Source organism: Martes martes (genome assembly GCF_963455335.1).
Source record: "Martes martes genome assembly, chromosome: 13".
Lineage (NCBI taxonomy): Eukaryota > Metazoa > Chordata > Mammalia > Carnivora > Mustelidae > Martes > Martes martes.
The window spans coordinates 47080748-47100480 of NC_137901.1; the positions used below are offsets into that span (position 1 = coordinate 47080748).

The following is a 19733-nucleotide window of genomic DNA, read 5'->3' on the forward strand; positions in this document are numbered from 1 at the left end:
AGAAAGCATCTAGTACCTAAGCATTTTTTAAGTTGTTTCTGAAATTCACCTTTCAACGTTTCTTCTTCCTTACCTAGTAAATCGTCCCACACAGTCAGAACCTGGAGGCTGCCCTCACATCTCCCTGACCCTCATCTCCCCACACCTCATCATCAGGTCATAGGGATTATAGCTCAGAAAAGTCTCTGGAATCTTCTCCTGTTTCCAGAGCTCCAGAGCCTCCGTTCGGGGCTTCATCTTCATTTGCCTAGATTATTTTGAGAGCCTCCTAACCAGGCTGTCTGCTTCCCATACTGGTGTCAGGAGTGATCTTTCTAAAACGCCAAACTTCTCATATCATTTTCAAGCTTAAATTCCTCAAAGGTGACACAATGCCTTCAAGACACAACCCAATGTCTTTGACATGCATGACACAGTAAGCCTTCACAATCTTCTAGGCTGTCGGCTCTCATCCCCCTCTAATCCTCTCTTCCCCCTGAACTTTTCCTCCCTATCCCTGAGTCAGCCTCAGTGACCTTCCTGCCATCCCTGCTCCTGTCCCCATGCCTTCCCTCAGCTGTCCCTCTGGCTAGCTAACTCCAACATGCTCCACAACTCACATCCTTCTCCGGCTCTGAGGAAGCCCTCCCACAGCTCCTACCTTCCTCCTTCCTTCCTGCCTGCCTCCCTCCCTCCCTTCATTTTGTAAGGACGCCCCTCCTACAGGCTTCCCCGGCTTTGTGTTCTCACCCAGCTGTAGCATTAGCTCCTGCTGTTGTAATGGTTTACCCGCCTGTGCCTTCCCCCAGGACTGGAAGCTTCCAGGAAGCACGGACTGTGCCCTGTGTGTGTACAGAGGAGGTGCTCAGGAAATGTTTAATGAAGGAAGAAAACACTAAATAGACTCTTGGATACCTTCAATTCTTTTTAGTAAACACCATTCCTTGAGTTCTATTTTACAGGCATCCACGCAGAGCCTTCGAACGGAGATGGCAGAATTTGCGGGTCCCTCTTTTAAGCCTCATCTGACAGGTCTCCATGACAAGAGTGATTGGCCCACCCTGCCAAGCGGATGACGTGCCTGGCCCCGGGGAAGGACACAGCCAGGAAAGCATGTCTTAGCAGCTCTCACCCCAATCTCTGAGTTCCCATCGTGAGCATGTCCTCCAGCCCCAACCACAGTGACCTCAAAGCTCTGGCAAAGGTAAGTAGCTAATTACAAAGTGACGGGGGGACTCAAACCCTTTTCATGATATTTGTCAAGAAACCTCCCAGGCACCCATGTCTTCAGGCCGCAGGGGCAGCTTTACATAATCATCCGCACATGGCCTCAGTCTCCTAGGGTAAGTTTCTGCCCTGTTGTTTGCTGGTCCCCCATTCTTTGTTTGAACTCAGAGGCAGGCGTCTGCATTGCAGGCTGGTGTCTCTCTAGAGTATGTTTTGCATATACCATCATTTTTCAAAAGGAGCCTTTGAACACGTGTCGATGATACACCGACTTCCTGGAAATAAATATTAAGTGGATGTAAATGATCCCTCGGACCCAGAAAACCTCGATGATATCCAAGGTCATGAAATATAATGAAAACATTCTGATCTGCAAAACTGCTCTGTTCTTCTGCTTCAAGTCAACCTGTCTGGAACTGACTGTATGGAGTATCCAGTAAAGTGGTTCTCAGTCTTAGCTGCATTGGAATCTCCCGGTAAAATGCAATTGCCTGGGTATAGAATCCTAAACCCAGAAATTCTGATATAATCCCACAATCTGTAAATGATGGCCTGAGAACCAAATCCATCCTGTTTTAGTAAAGAAAGTTTTACAGGTGGGGCACTTGGGTGGCTCAGTGGGTTAAGCCTCTACCTTCGGTTCAGGTCACGATCTCTGGGTCCTGGGATCGAGCCCCGCATCAGGCTCTCTGCTTGGCGGGGAGCCTGCTTCCCACCCCCTCTCTCTACCTGCCTTTCTGCCTACTTGTGGTCTCTCTCTGTCAAATAAATAAATAAACTCTTAAAAAAAAAAAAGTTTTACAGGGACACAACCAAGATCTTTCATGTACATGTTGTCCACCATTGCTTTCCTGGTACAACAACAACATCAAGTATTTGCAACTTCGCCTACATATCGAAAAGTATTTACCATCTCACCGTTTGGGGGAAAGGGTTTGCCAACCACTAAGTGGGATTTCTAGTAACGAGAGCAGCGGTTCTGAACAAGAGACATATATCAGAATCATCTGGAAAACTTTTTCAAAATATAAGGCTGGACTTCTACCTGGAAAAGCTAGATTAGGATCTGGGGTGCTGCAGAGGAATTTCTACTTTGTAAAAAGCAAGGGATTCTAAAACACAGCCCTGTTTAAGAACCACTGTACTAGAAAACGTGGAAACATGAAACACCAATGGGCCTTAATGAATTAAAATTCTCAGGGGTAGAGGGGTTCTCACTATTACCCAGGGTTTTGCATCTTCTGACAGTTAAGATGTTTGAGCTTTTTTTTTTAAGGATGTATTTATGTATTTTTGAGAGAGAGAGAGCATGAGTAGGAGGAGCAGAGGGAGAGAGAATCTCAAGGAGACTCCCCGCTGAGCAGGGAGCTTGATCTCAGGACCCTGAGACCATGACCTGAGCTGAAACCAAAAGTCAGATCTTCGACCAACTGAGCCACCCAGGTGCCCCAAGATGTTTGGGCTTCTAATGTTCACCACTGGGAGGCGGGCCCCAAAGTGAGTGTTGTGTTTTGTTTTGTTTTGTTTTAAGATTTATTTATTTATTTATTTATTTATTTATTTATTTGACAGAGATCACAAGTAGGCAGAGAGGCAAGCGGGGGTGGGGGGGGGGTGGGAGGGGGTGGAAGCAGGCTCCCTGTCAAGCAGAGAGCCCGATGTGGGGCTTGATCCCAGGACCCTGAGATCATGACCTGAGCCCAAGGCAGAGGCTTAACCCACTGAGCCACATAGGCGTCCCAAAGTGGGTGTTTTTAAAATGCAATAATAAAAGACCAAATTGAAACAATATCTGTGCATTCAAATTCCCGAACAGATCTCACTTCGTTCCTTGAAACTTCTTTTCCTTGAGGCCGTGTTCTAAGGCTTCCCTTGTATTTTTGTAACAGATGTCAGACCATCCCTTCAAGTTCAATTAAATTTCTTTTCCCCAAAGTCACCGCCAGTCTGCTTGGGGATAAAAAGGAATTGAATAACAAAAGGATTACTGGAAACAGACCGTAAATGGGAGTTCTAAAACATTCTTACGGAAGAAAACCCAAGATGTGTGGTGTAATCAAGGCTCAAAGGCTGAGTTCCACTTTAGTCAATGAACAAACATTAAGAAAGCATTAGCAGACAGCCACTGCGGACAGGACCCCACCCGCTATGGGCAGAGTGGGTACTGCCCGCAGGAGAAGCATGGCTGCGCTCCTCCAGGGACCAAGTATCTGGTGAAGGCTTTGACAACACTCGGTGTAACGATGCACAGCACCGTGGTTTGGTCCGAGGAGCTGGGATGCATAGGGCACAAGCAGGAAAGAAAGTCGGAAGATAAGCTGGATCACATTACCTGGCTTGAGGTGAGCCCTCCGGGGTGCCCCCCAATTCTAGGACATTTCCCAAGCCCATTCTCTCTCCTGCATCCTGGGACAACGCGTATCTTCCATCTCCTCAAGCCGGCAGCTTCCTCCCCAACCTCACCTCCTGCCCTGACCTTGATTCTTACTTCACAGAGTAAAAAAAGAACAGCCAGAAGAGAGGGTCCCTCCGTTCCCATCACCCCGTCCACCTGCCCTCTCCCAGCCCCCCCTTGACTTGTCTTCTGCAGCCTTTCCCGCCTCAACAAATGGCACCTCTTCCTCCTGTTTGCTCCGAGCCTTGGAGTCACCCAGTAGCCTCTCTTCTCATATCCCACTTCCAGGCCAGCCACCCCCTGGCAGGTCCTGTTGGTTCTAACTTCACACTCTGTCCGCTTCTTGTCGCCTCCACCGACACCTCCTGGGTCCAAGCCACCATCATCTCTCCCTTATAGCTTATCACTATGGCTTTCCAGGGCATCTCCCTGCTTTCTCTTTTCTCCTCCTGCAACTGGTTTTCAACACAGTCGCCACAGAGCGCCTCATGCGATATCATTTCTCTGAGCACACGGTCCGTGGCTCCTCTCTCATGGAGAGTAGAAGGGTAAGTCTTCACAGTGGCTGACAGGGGCCTGCCATCTGGTCTCTGCTCTCACACTCTGGTCTCTTGTTTGTTCAGTGAACACCCCAGCATGTGTCCTAAGGACTTCACACTGGCTCTTTCCTGGCTCTGGCTGCTTGTCCCCAGATACCTCCTCACCCCCTCAGGTTCTTGCTTATCTCCTCAATGAGGTCCCCCCTGACAACCCTACTGAAATCTGTAAACCTCACATTCCCTCCCTTCTCTCCCAGACTTAAGTTCTGCACAGCACTCATGGCCAAGGCCACCGGCAGCATACCCCCTGAGCTGCTGTATTGTTGCAGAAATGGAAATCTGCAGCAGAAAAGGGCTCTCCAGAGACCATCTTCTTGTCTGGTCCCAAGTGCCCCCTCTCTGCTCACCCACACTCTGGACACACCAGGAGAAGGGGCACATGTGCTCACATACCCCTGGCACAACCTCCCCCCCCCACTGGTGAGAGGAGCATGAGACCGTCAGAGAAGCGAGCTCAGTGGGTGAGGTGGGCATGGTCCAGATGGGGCACAGTCACGGGCTGTGTGCATGCGGTGGTGTGCCCAGATGTTGGAGCAGGGGGCCTTCCTGAGTGGGTGTGTCCCTGTGTGAGCTCTTGTGGGCTTACCTAGGACACTGCCCCCAGCTCCAGAATCAAACCTCAAGATCTAGAATATTCCTCGTATGCGTTAGTTTGTGTCTACAATGAGAAAGGCTATCCCCGCCCCCCTTAAAAGTAGCCCCCTTGTACAGGACACAACACTGCATATCATAATCGAATGTATTAGAGATTTCATTTGTTTAGTTTGTATATTACTTTTGTTATCATATGAGTCCCTCCACTGGAATATAACCTGTAGGAGAGCAGGAGATTTTTCCCTGTTCTGTTCACTGGTAAGTCCCCAGCAGCCAGAACAGTGCTGGACACGTAACAGGTGATCCTAAAACAGATGCAGAATGATTGATGTGGTGGGCGGAGCACCCACGCCCTCTCGGCATGCACCTCTCTACCCCAAAGGCTGTTCCCTGCACATCTCCACCACTCCCTGCCCAGGGGTACCCATCTGGTTGCAGGAGCTGCTCAGCCTCCCAGCACACTGAGCCCCAGAAGCAGCCCTCCATTGGTGGCAGGTAACGGAGGTTATCCTGTCAGCTGGAATAATGCTGAGCGAGTTCTAGGCTGTCTCCTAGAGTTGCCTAGAGGGATGGAGTTCCAGGTTCTGTAGGAGGACCTAGCTTGCTAATGCATCTTCATAACAGCTCCCTTCACTCCCTGACTCACTCCCTTACTGATGTCTTCTGGGATCATCTCCAGAATAAACAGCGTGGACTCAAATCCTTTGTCAGGGTCTCTATATGTAGACCCAGACAAGGCAGTAGGCAACTGACTGCCACTGGGAGTTTCCAAGCGAGCAAGAGACATACAATTCAAGCTCTGTTTAGTCTCCTTAATCAGGGAGCATCATGCAAAAGACAGACTGGCATAGAGAATGATGGGTGGTGAGGAAATGACATGGGAGACACCTGCAAGGCACCCGCCAGGCTCCGGTAAGGACCACTTGAACCTGGGCAGAGTAGCGGGCATAGGAAGTAGAAAAAAAAATACGGAGCACGACACGTCCATTGAAGTTAAACCAAAAGAGAGAGTACTTGCCTTTTATATCTCCAGCTACTGGATCTTCAGGACTTGGAGTAGAAATAGGGAAAATGGGAATTCCTAGAAAAGTCATTTTTTAAAAAAATACAGAGAAAGATTAAGGAGACAGCCAAGTAAAATACTAAACTGCACAAACTAGAAAGAAGCCCTTATAACTTCATGAAAAGTAGCATGTGGAGCCTGATTTAGAGAAAGACAATACTGCTATATTGAGTATGCAGCTGAAACCAGACTGGTCAGACATTCTGATTTGTACGTTAAATGAACAGAAATGGATATTTTGTTCTCACAATAGATATGCCCCCATCTAAGCAGGGATAAGCTAGTTTTCTTTAGCATCTTTATTGTTTTTTTAAAGTAAAACTGAGAACAGTTTTTTAAAAAAATATTTTTTCAAATTTTCCCCCTAAAATTTGGTGTGTGCCATAAAATTGTTTCATGTTTCTTTTTGTCACTAAAAAGGCAAGCCCCGTTTCTGCTTAGCCTGTATCTAATAATTAGATTCTAAATGCATTGAGCCTCAATTCAGTGTTACTGAATACTGCTGCCTAAAAAATTGGCTTCTTTCCATATAAAATGATCATATAATTCATCATCCAGACTAGGGTACTAGATGTGGCAAGTGGGAGCTAGTTTAATGATTCTCCTGGGACAGCAGGTGTGAGCCAGGACATAGAGCCACCGCATTCGTATATATCCTTCTCCCCATGTCCCCACAACACACTATGCTTTCGTTGCCCTGCAAAGCCGGGAATACAAGAACCAATGCGGCAAGCGGGGTCGGGAGGAAGGTCAAGACAGTGTTCTCTGTCCTAACACAAAAGTGCAGTTTTCACCCTTCAGTGGAACAAACAGAACCATGGCTCTTGTTACAATTTGCAGGGCTGATTTCAGACTCTCCTGTTTCCTGTTCTGTGGTGTTTCTACCACGTACATATTTTCTCTCTCCAAGATGCTGAGACATTCCCTTTGGTCACTGCAGTGGGGGAGGTGGGGGATTGTGGTCACCTGGCCGAGGAGACCATGGGAAAGGGACAACACATCTCCCAGCCAGGCCAGAACTATGTGTGTGCCCATGAACATCTGGAACCCTTGACAATTCTTCCAAGTTCTTTTGTGAAGAAAAACCACACCCATGGATCCCCGTTGAGTTGAAATTGCCAGGATGTGACCTTTCTGACCTACTGGGATGGTAGTGTCTATAATCACTGGGCATAAATAAGACTACAGAAAGTGCTCTGATAAATGTGCTCTGAACTTTTGCAAACACTTTCACGCGAACACAACCTACGTGCTCGCCCCACCCCGTGTCTGTGGTGCTTCCATCCTGCCCGCCGCGCCCCCAGCTGTGAACGCACCAGCTACGGGCCCAGAAGGGACGACCATCCACCTGCCCCGGCTACTTACTCACGCAGAAGGGGAAGCGATAGTATCCAATGGCACACTTCTCACAGTTCTCTCCGCGGAAATTCGGCTTGCAGGTGCAGCGGCCTGAGCCTGGCTCACAGTCATCCGCGTGTGCGGGGTTACAGCTGCAAGCTACGGGAAACGCCGGCTTTCAGAGGCTCAGCCCGCTGGTGCACTCAGGAAGGCGACTCTGTCCCCAGCACCCCGCAGGCAGTGTTTACTACGTCACTCTCGGCCCCCGGATATTCTTGAAAGGGCACAGCCTGTTTTCCACTTCCCACCTGCTTAATCGTGTGCATCGACCAAACCCCAGGGACCCTCAGAGATAAGCTTATTTAGAAGGCACCTGCGCTGAGTTCTCAAGAATACAGTTTATTACACTGAGCGCTGTGTGGCTGGTGCATCAGAGGCAAGGTCTGCACAGACTCCAACCAGAGGGGCTGGGGGCGGGGGTGCTGCAGCCCCTGGGAAGTCTGCTGCGCACAGCCCCCCACCTCCACTGCCATAAGCCAACTGTGAATGTCCACGTGGTGGTCATCATGACCTCGGTGCAATGGGGTCACAAGTGCAGGATGCATAGACATTGATCAATGTCTATTGACAGACATGTCATTAGACATTAAACATGACATTAGACATTGTCATAGACATGTCTATTGACACACCCACAACCCAAATGTTAGATTCCAGTGACACGACTTATTGAAGGCAGTTGTGCAACCAACACAACTATTAGGTCTGCATTCCAGACAGACATACTTGGGGTTCAAGAGGTATGAAGTTGACTCGTTCCTTGGGAGCTTCCCTTGACCTGGCACATCCTGACCGTGAACAGCAAAAACACTGTCAGGACCAGCTAAGCACATGCCCCGGGAGGAACTGGAAAGCTGGAGGAGCTGTGGGCAGCAAGCATTGCCCCCAAGGCTGGCTTCATCTGGTGTCCTTTGCTTAACTTGCTTAGGACAAATGGGTCCTGTGGATTCTTTATGTTCTGCCTGTAACATCCTTATGAGACTGCAAGGCCACTTCAGTGATGAAGAAAGAACCTAGAACAGTGATGGGGAGCCAAGAATCACAGAGAACAGTGATTCCGGGGAAGTGATTCGCAATGCATCTGCGATGTCCTGGTCTCCTTTGCTAAGGCCTGTTCTTCGTGGGCCCAAGAAAAGTGATGGACATACCTCGTGTGATGATGTGGAAGAGAGAGGGAAAACGGAACACTCTTTGAACAAAGACAAATGCCCAACAGAGAGGCAAATCGGAGTTCATACATTCTTTGGACTTGGATGCCCTCTGATGTTAATGACATGATGAGTGAATTGGCGGTCGGCACAGCAGCCCACTAGAGGCCTGAACTGTTTTCCAATGGTGACAGCCAGAGAGCATAAAAGAGATGACACATGTAGGGCAAAGTCCATAGTCTGACCTATGACCTAAATTCCCTGGGGAAAACCCAGTGGCATTCTGCAGTATCATGGATACGATACGGCACAAAGTCAGCAGACAGACTGGACCTGTACCTGGAGCTACCACTTAGCGGTTCTGTTAGTTGGGCCAACATACTGAACCTCTGAGAGCCTATGGTTTCCCCATATCTAAAAACGAGAATAATAATGGTGTCCTAACTGGGTTGGGATAATCGCACATGTGTGAAATTACTTCACAATGCCTTGCATATAGGAAGTACCCAATAAATCACAGGCCAATAAATCACAGCTGTTTTAGATATCATGACCACTATCAAATCCTTGTGAAATCATTACTATATTGTCTGGACGCTAATACAAAAATCTGAAATTATTGGATATCATAGAAACTTGTCAAAACAACAGAAAATGGAGGAACTATCATTCATTAGAGGGCTGGTGTGTGACAAGCCCAAAGCTTGGTGTCCTCCTAGGTGCTTCTGACGGCATGTCATTCCATCTTACGGAATATGCAGGCACACCTCATTTTACTGTGCTTTTTCCATTGTGCTTCGCAGATACTATGATTTTTACAAATTGAAGGTTGTTGGCAGCCCTCCGTTGAGCCAGTCTATCAGCACACTTTTTCCAACAGCACCTGCTCACTTTGTGTCCCTGTCACGTTTTGATAACTCTCACACTATTTCCAACTTCTCCATTATCATATTTGTTACGGTGATCTGTGACCCGTGATGACAGCTCACTGAAAGCTCAGAGGGCGGCTAGCATTTTTTGCCAACAAAATATTTTTAATTAAGGTATATACATTTTTTTAAGACATAATGCCATTTATTAGACAATGGCATGGTGTCAACAAAACTTTGATACACATTGGGAAACCAAAACATTCAGTTGACCCACTTTATTGCAATAATCGCTTTATCACGGTGGTCTGGAATCAAATCACACTATCTTCACAGTGTGCCTGCATTATCACTCCCATCTGTATACAAGAAATCTGAAGCCCAGGGAGATCATGTAGCTGCGTGGGGTCACACAGCTGAAGGAGCAGAATCAACAGCGTGAAGAGAGAGGGAAGGAAGGGAACGACCAACCCATCAGAGTTTAGCCTGATGGCCACCCCGAAACAGTACAGTACAGACAGTCTAAGACACCCCAAGTCAAAATGAAACTTACGGATGCAGCCGTGGGGGGCATCAACTGGAACACCGTAAGGGCGGTAATAACCTTTAGCACAGTTTTCACAGTTTATACCAGCTGTGTTATGCTAGAAAGAAATAAAAGAAATTTAGAAAGAAGAATACTGGAAAAGTCCCATACATTGTGCTATTCATCTGCTGAAATCATTGTCATACACGATTGTAATTTCAAAGTCAAAAATATAAGCGTTTATCTTGACCTTGAGTCTCTAAGATTTACCACAGGGCATTGGCTTACAGGTGACTCTGGATTTTTTTTTCCCCGCACTGAAAGAGAAAATGAGGGTCAGTTCCATGAACTAGTCAGCTCGGGTTTTCCTCTCTACCACAGAATTTGCTCCAGGAAGCACCTGACATTTCAGTGAGAAAAAGACTCAAGAGCACTATTCTTCCTAGTTTCAATCAGAAGGAGTGAGTCAATAACAAATCACCCTTAGGTTTAACCCAGGGAATAAAGGGCCATGTGTGTATTCTTATCTTCCCCGATTTTAGAAGAGATCACACACACAGATCCTCTTGTCATCCTGATTTTATCTGTGCTTTAGTCCTGAAACCAGTCCAGACACTTCCGTTATATGAAGGGAAACGTAGGTGAGAGTCTCATGCTCAGAGCTCATTTTAAAGTACAATACTAGGCGGGTTTTTATATTTCATGGTTAATCCTTGTAATTGTCACAAATCAAATTGCCCAAAGTGCATCATCAGTTTCCAAGAACTGCACACCACGGATCTAACTCAAGTCTGCCTCTTGTGCTCTCTAACTTGGAAACGATTAGAAGGACAGTGTTCTCTCACTAATGCAAAGGGAGGCAATAGGAAGTTAAAAACAAAGAACAAACACTTTGATCTGAAAGGAGTCTGCATAGAATCAGAGTGGAGAACAAAGTCCCTTTTCTGAATCCTCTCCCCCATTTTAGATGGTTTTATTAATTACAGATTTTTATTTATTACCACTCCTTGTCCTGTGGGCTAAAATCTGAATTCACTTTAACGTTGAGGTCTAAAACCGCACTGGCCACTTCTCTGACTAAACATTCGCATGCATAAACATTTGGGCAAATAAGAAACAGCTGTGGTCCGCCTCCCTTCCACCGAATGCCAATTAACCTCGCAAATCTTCCGCTTGCCACTATGACTTATAATAGGGCATCAGGTTGACCCAGGCTCCCAAATTTTCCCCATTTTTAAGACACAAAGAACAGCAACAAATGATGGACTAATGCCTGTAGTTTACCTCCAAATCCTGGGTATTCTCTAGGACCCTCGCCTTCCCCTGAGGGCAATGACACACCACTTCACCCACCGCTGCTATGGCCATGGTTGGACCAAGGAGGACCTGAGGACAGTGGTTGTTCCATATTTCTCTACCGGGGGTGCTGGAGAAGCAACTCACTGGGAGGAGCAGGTGCCTGAATTTGCATTTGCCTGACGCTTCACACAAGCTGAGAAAACCTCAAGCCCAGCGAGGTGGGTAGTGATGGAATCCACATAGGAGATAAGCCTACCCCCACCCCCACCCCACCTCTTCCTTTGGCACCACATAGAGAGGCTTTCTACAGAACGCTCACCTAGAAATCCCAGGCTCTGAAAATGGACAATACTCTAATTCCTCCAAGCATAAGTTTTCTAAAATGTTTTCCATCCTCAGGTAAACCCCATTCTCCCCTTTCCTCTCAATTCCTTGACCACCATCCACAACGCTGTTGCTGGCTTCCATTCCTGTGAAGCCCAAGCACATGGAGACTATTAGCCTATTCACTGGCCACACTCTCTGGGAAGACCCCTACCAGGTTTTCCTTCCGAAGGCCAACAGGATCTGGCTTCTGTGACCTCTCTGACCTGTCTATCCCTGCTCATTGCCTTCCGGCCATACAGCCCCCTGGCTCCCTCCCAGGGCTTTTGCCCTGCCATCCCCTCTGCCTGGAACGCCCTCCCCCAGACAGACGCCTGACTCATTCTCTGGCTTCCTTCAGGTCTTTACTCCAATACCACATCCTAGGGAACTGGTCACCCTAATTTAAAACTTCGCGTACGCCAAACCAATACTTAAAATACTCAACCCAAGAAATAAAAATAAAATCAATAACATAGAAAGAAGTGGCCATCTCTGACAACTGCTTGCCCTGCAGGACAATGACCTGGCTCTCTTACGTGCTGTCTTGATTGGCCAATCCAGCGTCTCCAGGTGCAGCCCAGGGCTGATGGTGGCTTTTCTCATTCTGCCATTACCAGCACCCGGCAGGAAAGGTGGGAGACAGCCAGGTTAGCTGGTCCCATGGACTGAATGTTGGTGTTCCCCTCCCCAAACTGCATATGCTGAAACCTAATCTCCAATATATGATGGTATGTGAAGATGAAGCCTTTGGGAGATAAGCAGATCACGCGGGTGGAGCCCAGACGATGGGACGAGCGCCCTTCAAAGAAGAGATTATCTCTTTCCACCGCGTGAGGTTACAACGAGAAGGCAGCCATTCGCGAACCAGAAAGTGGGCCGTTACTGGACACTGGATCTGCCAGCACCTTGATCTTCCATTAGAAACACGAATTAGGGCGCCTGGGTGGCTCAGTGGATTAAAGCCTCTGCCTTCGGCTCAGGTCATGATCTCAGGGTCCTGGGATCAAGCCCCGAATCGGACTCTGCTCAGCGGGGAGCCTGCTTCCCTTCCTCTCTCTCTGCCTGCCTCTCTGCCTACTTGTGATCTCCGTCTGTCCAATGAATAAATAAAATCTTTAAAAAAAAAAAAAAAAGAAACACGAATTATACTGTAAACCAAATTTAAATATCTACAATGAACGTGTTCCTAGATTCTCTATCAAAGAGTGTTTTTGCTATCTTGGAAGATAAATGTCCCCCATAACTCTTCATCTTTTTTCTATCCTCTCATATTCCTTTATTGATAAGAACTGTAGAATCTCTCTGTCAATCTTCAGAATAAAAATCCTGTAGGAATTCTGGTAACAGTTGCACTGAATTTATAGGTTGGCTTTGAATAAGTGATACATTTATATATTGAATCTGGAAATGCATGATGCCTCTCCATATAGGTCTTCTTTTATCAGCTCCAATAAGGTTTCATAGGTTTCAGATGCAGCCGCACAGTTAATTCTTCTGTTGTTACTTAGAATACTTCCAAGGGGCGCCTGGGTGGCTCAGTGGGTTAAAGCCTTTGCCTTCAGCTCAGGTCATGATCTCAGGGTCCTGGGATCGAGCCCCGAGTCAGGCTCTCTGCTCAGCAGGGAGCCTGCTTCCCCCTCTCTCTCTGACTGCCTCTCTGCCTACTTGTGATCTCTCTCTCTGTGTCAAATAAAGAAATAAAATCTTAAAAAAAAAAGAATACTTCCAAACCATTCCATCCGTTGGAGCTATGCTCTCCTGCATGGATGTGTTTCTCTTTTGAATCTTTCTGGAAAGATTCTTTTTTTCTTACTTTTCATGCTACCGTAGATCCCAGGAGAGGCTATTTTACTTGTTTACCATCTTTTCTGTCATATTGTGGGGATCTGGCCCAGGAGGGAATGTGGCCATACATGCTCTAGTTCTTGATCCCATCTCTTAGCTTTATGCGGTGGATGGATATGGAGGAGACAAACAATTTGGAAAAAGTGCAACCAACACATCAAGAACAACAGCTAGAGTAAGCTCAAGACTTAGAATGTAAGTCATGTCTTCACAGAAGCTAAAGACTCCAATTTATTTAGTGCGAAGAAATTATCTTTCAAGCATCCTCTGAAACAATATGGGTAATCTTCAACCTGTATAAGAACATCAATATTTTCATCAAATGAAAGAAGTCAAGGAGTCAACCCCCAAAATGTTATATTCCTTGCCTTCTTTTGTTGCTTTCCCCCACAATATTTTATTATAAAAGAATTCAGATTTTACAGTGAAGATCTCTACATGCCCTGGGTAGAGTTTATCACTGACATTTATTTGTATCACATAACTACCTATATATTCATTCTTCTATCCACCAATTCATCTTATGTTTTATGTATTTGAAAATACACTGCAGATAACAGTCACTGTCCTCTACAATTTCTGCATACATATAATTAACTAGAGTTCAATGTTTATTTAGTTTTCTTTTCTTTGGGTGTAAAATTTATATAAAAGTACAAAACTCTCAATCGTGCATTCACTGAGTTATGACAAATGAATACATCTGTGAGATCCAAACCCCTTTGTAGATGTAGGACACTACCACCACCTCAGAAAGTTCTCCATGACCCTTTCCACTCAATTGCTCCATCACCAACTCCCCAGAGTCAACCACAGTTCTGATTTTTCCCACTACTGATTCGTTTTCCCTGCTCCAGAATTTCATTTAAATGGCTGTCATATTAAGTATATTATTTCCTATAAGTCTCCTTGCACTTACTACGATATTGTTAACATTCTTGCATTTTGGGACACCTGGGTGGCTCAGTCGGTTAAGTGTCTGCCTTTGGGTCAGGTCATGATCTCAGAGTCCTGGGATCGAGTCCTGCATTGGGCTCCCCGCTCAGCAGGGAGTCTGCTTCTCCCTCTCTCTCTGCAGCTCCCACTGCCTGCACTGTCAAATAAATCAATAAAATCTTAAAAAAAAATTCTTGCATTTTGTTGCATGAATTGATAGTGTGTTGCTGATGATTATTCATTGGTATTCCATTGTATAATTATGCCACATTGTTCATTCTATTAATGGACACTCAGGCGATTTCCAGTTTGAGGCTATTGTGCATAAACCTGCCATAAATTTTTTGTAGATGTGTTTCCATTTCTAATGGATAAATGCCTAAGAGCGGAATTTGTGAGTCATGGGGTAGGTATATGGTTAATTTTCTTTTTTTAAAACTGCCAGACTTTTCCCCAGAGTGGTTGTACCATTTTTCATTCTGACCTACAATGCATGAGAGGTATGGTAGCTCCACCTCCTCACCAAAATTGATGGTGAGTCATCATAATTATAATTTGCATTTCTCAGATCACTGATACTAAGCTCTTTGTTGTGCATGTATTGGACATTCACATGTCTACTTCGTGAAGTGGCTATCCAAATCTTAACCAAACCAAAAATATTTTATTGGGCTACTTGTCTTTTTATTATTGAGCTGTGGGCATTCTCTACATATCCTGAATACCAACCTGCTTGTCAGATTTACGTTTTAGGAATATTTTCTCCATGTCTGTGGCTAGCCTATTTGTTTTCTTAATGGTGTCTTTTGTGAGCAGAAGTTTTCAATTTTGATGAAGTTGAATTTGTCAATTTTTCATGGTTATTGCTTTCTGTGACCTAAAAAAATTTTGCTCATGTTCTGGATCACAAAGATATTCCCCTCTATTTTTCTCTGAAGCAATGCAGTTCTTACTTTACTCTAGCCTGACCCATACTGATTTAGCTTTTAGGTAAGATTTGAGGCAGTGATCAAGTTCATTTTTTCCCATAGAAATATCCAGTTATTCCAGAGCCATTTGTTGAAAGGAATTTCTCTCCTACCCCTTACCGCACCCCCCCCACTGGACTGCTTTGGTATCTTATCAAAAACCAAATAAATGTCCATATAAGTGTGGGTCTGTTTCTGTACTCCCTATTCTGTTACACTGATCTATTTATTTATTATTATTATTTATCCTTATGTTGATATCACACTGTTGTGATAACTATAACTTTATACTTAGTCATAAAGTAAGATAACACAGGGGCACCTGGGTGGCTCAGTCAGTTAAGCCTCCAATTCTTGATTTCCACTCAGGTCATGATCTCAGGGTCATGAGATCAAGCCCCACATCAGGCTCTGCACTTAGCATCAAGTCTGCTCCTGATTCTCTCTCTCCTCCTTGCGCTCCTCCCCCTTCCCTCGCGCGCGCTCTCTCTCTCTTAAATAAAAAAATAAATTAAATCTTTCTAAAAAGTAAGATAATGAAGTCTTCTCACCTTATTCTGCTTCTTCACAATGGCTTTGTATATTCTAGGTCATTTATGTAACCATAAATTTAAATATAAACTTTAGAATCTGTGTGGCAATTTCTATCAAAAAAAACCTGCATTTGAGCTTTAGATCAATTTGGGGAGAATTGATATCTTGTAATATTGGGAATATGTTATAACTTTCCATTTATTTAAGTTTAAGTTTTTCTAAGTTTCTCTCAGCAGTTTTTTTAGCTTTAGTATAGAGGTCTTGCATGCCTTTTGTTAAATATATTCCTAAGCCTTTTTTGTTTTTGACATGATTTTAAATTGAGTTTGTATTTCATTTTCCTATTGATTGCTGCTAGAATGTAAAAATAAAGTTAATTTTTATATATCATCCTGTATTCCACAACCTTACTAAATTCACTTATTAGTTCTAGTAGTTGTTATGTACATTGCCTAAGATTTTTTGCATAAATAGTATGTCATCTGCAAATACAGGAAGTTCTACTTTTTCTTCCCAATTGTAATGCCTTTTATTTCTTTTTGATTAAGGTATGCAATGTTTAGGACCTCCAGGGCACTGTTTGGTAAAATTAGTGAAAAGCAAGCATCCTTGTCTTATTCCTAATCTTTGGAAGGAAATAGTTCAATATTTTACCTCTAATATTTTGTTAGTTGCATGCTTTTCACAAATGCCATTTATCAGATTGCAGTTTCACTTCTATTTCTGGTTTGCTAAGAGCTTTTATTGTAAAATGGGTATGGTTTTGTCTAATGGTATTTCACATGGCCCTTCTCTTTTATTCTGTTAATATGATTAATCAAGCAGATTGATTTTTCAATTTATTTTTTGTTTTAATTCCAGTATAATTAACATACAGTGTAATATTAGTTTCAGGTGTACAATACAGTGATTCAACACTTCCGTACATCACCCAGTGCTCATCACAATGCGTGCCCTCCTTAATCCCTGTCCCCTATTGTACCCACCTCCCCACTCATGTCACTTCTGCTAACTACAAGTTTGTTCTCTACAGTGAAGAGTCTGTTTCTTGGTTTCCCTCTCTCTCTCTTTTTCTCTTTTAAATTCATTTGTTTTGTTTCTTAAATTCCACATGAGTGAAATCATATGGTATTTGTCTTTCTCTGACTGACTTACTTCGGTTAGCATTATACTCTCTAGCTCCATCCATATCATTGCAAACGGCAAGATTCCATTCTTTTTTATGGCTATATAATATTCCACTGTATGTACATATCACTTCTTCTTTATCCATTCCTCTATTGATGGACACTTGGACTGCTTCCATATCTCAGCTATTTTAAATGGTGCTATAAACATCAGGATCATGTATCCCTTTGAATTAATGCTTTTATATTTGGGGGGGGGGGTAAATACCCAGTAGCAAGATTGGATTGTAGGGTAGCTCCATTTTTAACTTTTTGAGGAACCTCTATACTGTCTTCCACAGTGGCTTCACAAGTTGGCATTCCTACCAACAGTGTACGAGAATTCCTTTTTTTCCACATCCTCACCAATACTTGTTTCTTGTGTTGTTGATTTTAACCAGTCTGACAGGTGTGAGGTGCTATCTCATTCATATCACATTTCCCTGAAGATGAGTGATGTTGCAAGTGATGTTGAGGATCTTTTCATGTGTGTACGGCCATCTGTAGGTCTCCTTTGGAGAAATGTCTGTTCATGTCTTCTGCCCATTTTTCTTTTTTTTTTTTCTCAAGATTTTACTTATTTATTTGAAAGAGAGAAAATAAGCAGAAAGACGGGGCAGAAGGAGAGAGAGAGAAGCAGACTCCCCACTGAGCAGGGAGCCTGATGCAGGGATTGATCCCAGGACCATGAGATCATGACCTGAGCTGAAGGCAAACGCTTAACTGACTGAGCCGCCCAGGTATCCCTTGCATTTTTCAATTATATTATTTGTATTCTGGATGCTGAGTTGTATGAATTTTTTATATATTTTACATATAAACTCTTTATCAGATATGTCACTTGCAAATACCTTCTCCCATTCTGTAGGCTCCCTTTCAGGTTTGTTGATTGTTTCCTTTGTTATGCAAAAGCTTTTTATTTACATGTAGTCTGAATACTTTATTTTTGCTTTTATTTTCCTTTCAGGAGACATATCTATACAAATGTTGCTACTGGGGGCACCTGGGTGGCTCAGTCGGTTGAGCATCTGACTCTTGATTTCAACTCAAGTCATGAACTCAGTGTCATGAGATCAAGATGGGCATGAAGCCTGCTTAATATTCTCCCTCTCCTTCTGCCCTCCCGCTGCTTACACGCTCTCTTGCTCTCTCTCTCTCTCTCACACACACACACACACACACACACATTGCTACAGTCGATGTTAAAGAAATTAATACCTGCGCTCTTTTCTAGAGCTTTTATTGGTTTCAGGTCTCACATTTAGGTTTTTAATTCATTTTGAGTTTATTTTGTGTATGGGTTAAAAAGTGTCCAGTTTCATTCTTTTGCATGTAGCTGTCCAGTTTTCCTAACATCATTTGTTATAGACAAATTCTGTGGTGTTGGTTGTTATTTCTCCTCTCTCATTTGTTTTCTGTTTATGTGAGTCTTTTTTCTTTTTTTCTTTTTCTTTTCCTTTTTTTTTAAAAATGAGCTTGGCTAGAAATATTAGAATGAATATACATATATATTCATTCTTTTTTCAAAAGTCATTTATGGACTTTTTTCAAAAGAACCAGTTCCTGGTTTCATTGACCTGTTCTATTTGTTTTGTTAGTTTTCGTTTCTCTATCATTTATTTCTTCTCCAATCTTTATTATTTCCTTCCTTCTAGTTTTGAGTTTCGTTGTTCTTTTTCTAGCTCTGTTAAGTATAAGTCTAAGTTGTTTATTTGACATTTTTCTTGCTTCTTGAGGTAGGCCCTCATCTTTGAACAGCTTTTGCTGCATCCCGAAGACTTTGGAACTTTGTCTTTTGATTTTTATTTGTTTCTATGTAATTTTTGATTTATTATTTGATTTCTTGGTTGACCCATTCATTGTTTAGTAGTGTATTATTTAATCTCTCTGTATTTGTGCTCTTTCTAGATTTTTTCCTGTGGATGATTTCTAGTTTCATAGCATTGTGGTTAGAAAAGGTACATGACATGACCTCAATCTTTTTTAATTTGTTGAGACTTGGTTTATGGCCTACCATGTGATCTATCTAGAGAATGTTCCATGTGCACTCAAAAAGATTGTGTATTCTGCTGCTTTACAATGGGGTGTTCTGAATCTACCTGTTAAATCAATTTGGTCCAGTATCATTCCTTGTTGATTTTCTGTTTGGATGATATATCCATTGATGTACATAGGATAGAAAAGTCCCTTACTATTATTGCATTATTATAAGTTGGTTCCTTAATGTTTGTTATTATCTGTTTTATGTATTTGAGTGCATGTTGGATGCATAAATATTTATAATTAGTATACCTTCTTACCGGATTGTCCCTTTATTATTATATAGTGTCCTTCTTTGTCTCTTGTTACAGTCTTTTTTTTTTTTTAAAGATTTTATTTATTTATTTGACAGACAGAGATCACAAGTAGGCAGAGAGGCAGGCAGAGAGAGAGAGAGGAAGAGAAGCAGGCCTCCTGCTGAGCAGAGAGCCCAATGCGGGGCTCGATCCCAGGACCCTGGGATCATGACCCGAGCCGAAAGCAGAGGCCTCAACCCACTGAGCCACCCAGGCGCCCCTACAGTCTATTTTTTAAGTCTATTTTGTCTGATATAAGTATTGCCTCCCAGGGTTTCTTTCAATATCCATTTGCATGATAGATAGATGTTTCTCTACCCCCTCATTTTCAATCTGCAGGTGTCTTTTGATCTGAAATGAGTCTCATGAAGGCAGCACATAGGTGGGTCCTGCCTTTTTATCCACCCTTGTCACCCTATGTGCTTTGACTGGAGCATTAGTCCATTTACATTGAAAGTAATTATTTTTTTTTTAAAGATTTTATT

General features: G+C 43.7%; 1 protein-coding gene across 1 annotated transcript in view; it reads right to left on the reverse strand.

Annotated features, from left to right (window-relative positions):
- Window positions 1–19733, reverse strand: part of LAMA3 (laminin subunit alpha 3) — a gene marked incomplete at its 5' end in the record, with an annotated part of 268142 nt that overhangs the window by 158330 nt on the left and 90079 nt on the right. The window contains 3 exons of the mRNA XM_080821882.1: window positions 5813–5875; window positions 7223–7354; window positions 9826–9916. Of these exons, the coding sequence (XP_080678008.1) occupies window positions 5813–5875; window positions 7223–7354; window positions 9826–9916 (286 nt within the window). The remainder of the gene's footprint in view (window positions 1–5812; window positions 5876–7222; window positions 7355–9825; window positions 9917–19733) is intronic.